Raw genomic sequence first — 6,900 nt, forward strand, 5'->3', positions numbered from 1 at the left:
ACACCATTAATGAGGGTTATAGAGCTTCATGCCCACTAAGTGTTTGATAAAATGCTTAGATGAACAAAACATGAATATTGTTGCTAATATAGAATTCCTATGGCTTGTATTGCTATAGATTGAAGTTGAAGGGATTGAAGGACATTGTGATACGCTCAAAAGCGGGAAGTTAAGGTATGTAGAACTTCCATCCACATGTGGGAATCTCTACGTTCTTCCCGATGATCCGTTTCGTAAAATCTATGAAGTTCAAATCCTAGGGCATTAAACCCAACATATTGGTAGCCCGTAATTATGTATGTATGTACATGAATTCCGTATCTATGTTCGTTATTGTATTTCCTAATATTCCATTACGGACATTAGGAATCCTAGCTTAATCCATGAATCATGAATTCTTCCTCATGTGTTCTCATTATGTTCATATGAAACTGCATGAGTTATTTTTGCAAGTTATAAACATGCTTTCAAGTCAACTACAAATATATGATTATGAACTATTGCATTACTCATAAATCAAGAACATGTTTACAAGCTATTTCATGAAACCATGTTTACAAGTTATTTCGTGAAATCATGATTCCAAGACAAGTACAAGTAAATTCACGAAAGTCATGGGCTTCTTAGCCAACTATATTATGTTCATGTTTTTGGGAGTTGCACGAATTACCGAGAAGGCTCAGATAGCCTGAAACTATGTAGCCACCATAGGACAAGGATCGCTCCGCCCAGTTAGGACGATACCTTAATTTCACACTGAATGGTTCCATCAGGTACGTTATTACCTTATACCCTGGCAAGGTATAGGGGCTCTGCTGGTCCGGCGAGGTACCAGACTCCACGTATCCACGTGGTGATATCATGTGTCGGTTTATGAAATGCTCTCCCTACTTATCATGTTTTACTCATGTTATCTATATATGTACTCATGCTCATGCTCATGTTCATGTCCAAGTTTTCAGTTTCAGTTCTTATCATGTTACTCCATGTCCCATGTTGTTTCTTTCGGTTGCTCTCCATACCAGTACATTCAATGTGCTGACGTCCCCTTTTTACTGCCCGGGGGCCTGTATTTCACGATGCAGGTACGGATCTACAGGACGACGCTTCTGATCATTAGGATTTGGACGTACCAGCTTATTGGTGAGCCCCATCTCATTCGGGGTTTAGACATTGTAATTCCTTATTTAGTCTTGCATTTAAAGGTATGCTGGGGGCCTTGTCCCAGTAAGTATGTTTTCTAGTCAAACTCATGATAGAGGTTTCATAGACCAGACAAGTCAGTTATGTCATGTCAGACATTTGGAGTCGTATAGCCATTATGGCTCACTCATGTTTAAACAAGTACTTTATTAAGTATTATGACTTATTACGTTGTATAAAGGCTCATCATGCATTCACGTTATATTCCGCTTATGTTATGCATCACGACGATTCAGCAAGTCATGTGGTTCACTCGGTCACATGCAGTCAGGCACCGAGTGCCGTGTTACGTCCAGGCCATGGTTCGGGACGTGACAAAGTCTATCTTCAAAGTTGACAATATGTGTAGTATTAAATTTGCCATATCTGGATCAAAATGAAATCAACGTGGTCTATAAATTTATGCATATATAGTGGAGTACAAATTCTACACACAAGAACTTCGTTTCATTACTTGCATCTACATTTCACCTTTTATGTACAAGTAGTTGCAAAAACCCGTTCTGTGCAAGGGCCTAAATACAAGAGAAAATCAGGGGCAGAGCTACAACCTAATAATTGCTGAAAAATTATATTGTATATAGGAGTAACACTAATCCAACCTCACCAATTCAATTTGTGCTATAATAATTAATAAATATGTTATTTTGAATAAGTCAAAACTAATTTGAATAATTCAAAAGTAATATTACTTACTAAAATAATCCCTAATTAAAGGCCTACAATGTAAAAATCTCTGAAAAAAACTAAACGCAGTAGCCAGTTATTGGATTCCCAACCAATTTGTCCTTGACTTTCTTTTTCTTTTCATTAAATTTTTTAATAAAATTTAAAATTATTTGTTTAATTGAAAGTTAACGAGTAAATCCTAAAAACTCTTAATAGCGTTGCTACAATCAAAAGCAAAAGGCTCCACAAAGAAATTAGAAAAAGAAAAACCTGATTCTACTCTCCATTTTTCGTGTCTTGCTGCTATCGTTGTCATCGCTAGAGGCCGGCGAAAGTTTGAAGCCTAAGAGTGGTTTCATTCTAGGCTGAATTCTCATTTCTCTTCCTCTTTTTTTTTTTTTTTTTTAATAATTTGTTTGCTTTGTCTGTTCACTTCATATTAAAGCTAAATGTTAAGTAGTTTGATTTTAAATTTTGGTGCATCCTTTCATTGAAAAATTCAATTACTAATATTGTGTAGTTTGATTTTAAATCTTTTGTGCACCCTTTCGTCAAAAAAAATAAAATTACTTATGTAATATTTGAACACCCTTCGTGAAATTTCTAACTCGTCACTGGAAAACACCTCTTTTGCTGCAGCAAACGAACCATTGCATCTAGTTATTGCTAATTACGGGTCAACCAATGATTTTTATGACATGGTTAGTACCTCATAGTGCTCCTTATATTTTAAGCCATGTTTAGCCAAACTTGGTTCATCCTTAAACTCCAGAATCTCTTAAGTGATGCATGCCGACTACAATTCTGAGCTTTCAGTGTGTCAGATACACTATAACTGACGCTCTTAGGGGTCGTTTGGTAGATAGTCCAAATTATCCCGGGATTATAATCCCGGGACTAATTTATCCCATCTATTGAGATTATTTTATACCATCTTTTATATGGTATAAAATAATCCCAATATAAGAGGGATAAAAAGGTATAAGCTGGGATATCCCAACTTATACCTTCTACCAAACGACCCTTACTTAATAATTAAATCCCAGTCAAACCATAAATTCAACTTTACATATTATCATACTAGGAATGACCAATCGCTAGAGCAATATTTCCAATGTCATTGTGATTCAAGATCACGATACAGGAGCCACTAAACTATCCATTTAGGATAAGTCGACGTTTCATTTAGCAATTAACAAATGTAGTAGTAGTAAAATTCGAATGCGGTTATTATTTGATATTGTCAATCTAATGCTACATTCAATCAATAATTATTTTTCATATGCAACCAATAAAATATTCTATTATGTTATTTCAAATTTTATGCTGAGAGTTTGTTGTACCAAACAATCAACCAAATGACCCCTAGAAAAGTATATAAACCAGTCAAATCTGACACAATTCTGTGCGAAAATTTCACGGGCAGCCTTTTTTGACACCACCATGTAATTTGTATCCACTCTTTAAAAGATTTTCTACATATATTCATTTTCATACATGCAGTGTTTGAAGTTAGGCTTAGAAAAAATCAAACTCTAGATATAATGTCTAAAGTTGCATATAAGTGAAGTTCAAGAAAATGACTGAAGTGAGGAAACAATGATTGTACTTGATCAGCCACTTATGGCTAATGTTTTGTTAAAAAGACTGAATCTTAGTCGTATGTGTGTGAACATCAATCATATAAAGCTTTAAATATTGTGTTTGAAGTTAGACTTTATACAACCTAACTTCAACACCGTATACTCGAGGTGGATACATGTGCCAAAAAAAATTAAAAAGCAGACACAAATTAAACGGAGAAGGACCAAATATACCCCTGCATTATTGGGAAAGGGCCAAATATATCCCTCATTATACTTTGGGTTCAAATATCCCCCTCCAGTTATATTATTGGATCAAATATATATACTCCTTCTCCGTTAAAGTTGTCTAAGGTGGACCTCCTATCTTACGTAGCTCTGATATTTGATGATGTGGATGTCACATGACATTACCACCTCATCACCCTTTCTTAATCCATTTTACTCCTCCCCACTTCCACCACAAAAAATTCCTTCCCCTCCATCACTATTGCCACCATTACCACCACATTATCCACCCCACAGATTTCTTAGTAGTTTGAGTTTCATTTGAAGTCCATTATTTCTCTCTCTCAACTTTAGTCCCATTGAAGGATAATATCGCGGTAATGGTGATCGGGGGAAGAAAATTTTAGTTGTGGAAGTGGGAAGGAGTAAAATGGGTCAGGAGGGGTGATGAAGTAGTAATGCCACGTGGCACCACCTCATAAAATATCAATGCCACGTAGGATTGGAGGTCCACCATAGACAACTTTAACGGAGGAGGGTGATCCAATAGTATAACGACAGGGGTATATTTGAACCAAAATTATAATAAGGGGTATAGTTGGCCCTTTCCCAATAGTACATGAGTATATTTGGCCCTTCTCCGATTAATTAAATGACAACGTCAATCGGGTATCTGTGCACTTCTCCTCATTTTTGTTTAATAGGCTAAAAGCCCAAAACAAGACGGACCATTAGCACCCGACCGAAGTTACAAAGTCCAAACCCAGCTAGCAAGGAACCTTCTTTTGGAAGGAACTGAATTTAAAATTTGAATTTGAAATCGCAGAGAGAGAAACAACAATGGTGTCAAAATTAAATATGAAGGGTTTCTGTAGGCAAACTGGTTTTGGACATCTAAATCACGGAAATGCATGTAGAAATTGGAGATTTTGGGTCTAAGCCCTTGAATTACTACATTGATGTGTTAAACATTGAAATGGACTCGACTAGGAGTTGTAGGATTATGAGTAATTCGGGTACATGATTTATTTCGAGGTTTGACCACGGGGCTCGGGGTTGCACTTGGATTTCAACCTGTGGAATTGGGTTCAATGGATTCGTCTAACCTCGTTGAGTATTCTTTTGAACCGATCGAGCTCGTGTGGTGGATAATTGGATCGTAAAAAGCAATTCATGAATGTTAAGCTAGTTCGGACCGAGGTAAGGCTTTGACCTCAATTAGGAAATTTTCTCCAAATGATATTGTTCTACATATACTATGTATTATGGGGTACCATATATATAAGGTGACAAGTATATATACAGATATGAGATCTATAAATATCACAATCCAAAATCTCTAGTCGTGACTGTTAGAAAAATAGGTAAACATAATTGAAGAAGAATTGACTTTCTTTCAGGATATAATAAAGTCTGTGTTATACCTGCAAACTTTTCATATGCTACTTTTGGAGTGTCCTTATATTTATAGATTTTGAGAGATGACTTTTCAGAATAGTTATGCCTTTTCATGAACAGATGTGTCTGTTCAATTTAAGACCTCAAAATATTACAAAATATCTAGAGTGACTGGAACCTAACAAGCCACTACTTGCTAGGTGAACCATCAACAATAAATTTGTCATCGTAATTGTTTGAAACAGTTCTGTGAACATGGAAATAAGAATGACCTCAAAGCAATGGAAATTCTAAAACCAATATGATGCCTGACAACACAGCCTAAACTCAAATACATCCATCAAGTAGCATTTGAGATAGATCAAATTAAATACATAGTTTGAGATACATAATCTGAAAAGAAAGATATTGCATAGGAAGGATAGAAGCTGCTCCACAAATAAATTGAGGACGGCTCACTTTTACTGAAAACTCCACATGCCTCGAACAAGATCAACGAGGCCCAGTAACATTAGTACACTAATTAATATAACTTATCATGGCTAAGTGATTTAATGGAGTAAAAGTACATGTTACTTAATTATTGTTGAGTAAAATAACTCTATAATCAAACACACGTCATGCATATATTGATTCGATCTAAATATCCGATGCGGATAAGCTTTTATTCACATATAAGGCAAGGATGATTGCCTAATTTATTTTGGTCAAGCAGACAATGACACTTGTGACCATAGCATCTTCTTTTGTCATGCAGTTAACATAGATCTCTCTATACTTGTGGAACACATCATCCATCAAACCATTACCATCACCAAAATGACTGACAAGTAAAGGTTCAGCAACAGCTCTCATACATTGGGCCATACTTTCACCAGAAGCATCTAAATGGAGTTCTGAAGTTTCCAAGCAATTAATGGTGAAAGATCCTTCCTTCTCAACTACATACATCACTTCTTCAGGAGATGGACAGTATCCAGGAATGTTGAATGAATTCACTTTCTCTTCTTCTACTGAGCCCTGCATTCATTATTTTATTTATGAGTTTAACTTTTATATGTTAGATAATATACAATTTGTAAAGCTCCGTAAAATTTTCATGATTTATTCAGGCTTATAACGAGCTTAAGAGAGTAAACTAATTAGCCTCGAAAGTAATGACCTCAAAAGGGAATGGTTACTTTTTATACTTAAAAGATATAAATTTTAATTTTTTTTATCTATAATCACAAAAATATTATGACATATTTAAAATTACAAATTTTAAAAGTTTTTCTTTCTTTCTTAGTATAGTCAAATTAAACACTGACATAAAATAAAAGGAAAGAAATTATACAAAAATATAACGTTTTCATAGTATTTTAAATATCTATTCAAATTATGTTAAATTTTTGTTTTATGTCTATGGTCGTGTGTGTATTTTAAATTTGATTTTACCTCTGCAACCAGCTCTTTGAGTGACTGGAAAACACCTCTTTTGCTGCAGCAAACGAACCATTGCATCTAGTTATTGCTAATTACGGGTCAACCAATGATTTTTATGACATGGTTAGTACCTCATAGTGCTCCTTATATTTTAAGCCATGTTTAGCCAAACTTGGTTCATCCTTAAACTCCAGAATCTCTTAAGTGATGCATGCCGACTACAATTCTGAGCTTTCAGTGTGTCAGATACACTATAACTGACGCTCTTAGGGGTCGTTTGGTAGATAGTCCAAATTATCCCGGGATTAAAATCCCGGGCTAATTTATCCCATCTATTGGGATTATTTTATACCATCTTTTATATGGTATAAAATAATCCCAATATAAGTGGGAT

The 6,900-nt window shown here is 35.2% G+C and overlaps 1 protein-coding gene across 1 annotated transcript; it reads right to left on the minus strand.

The window, feature by feature from the left end:
* Window positions 1-5,408: 5,408 nt before the first annotated feature.
* LOC132642241 (S-adenosyl-L-methionine:benzoic acid/salicylic acid carboxyl methyltransferase 3-like) lies at window positions 5,409-6,644 on the minus strand. Its single transcript, XM_060359495.1, has 2 exons — window positions 6,519-6,644; window positions 5,409-6,101 (listed from the first exon to the last, which is right to left on the minus strand). Exons 1-2 carry the CDS (start codon window positions 6,582-6,584, stop codon window positions 5,775-5,777), a joined length of 393 nt encoding a protein of 130 aa, XP_060215478.1. The 5' UTR covers window positions 6,585-6,644; the 3' UTR covers window positions 5,409-5,774.
* Window positions 6,645-6,900: the final 256 nt, after the last annotated feature.

This window comes from Lycium barbarum, chromosome 5 (genome assembly GCF_019175385.1).
Source record: "Lycium barbarum isolate Lr01 chromosome 5, ASM1917538v2, whole genome shotgun sequence".
Taxonomy (NCBI): Eukaryota; Viridiplantae; Streptophyta; class Magnoliopsida; order Solanales; family Solanaceae; genus Lycium; species Lycium barbarum.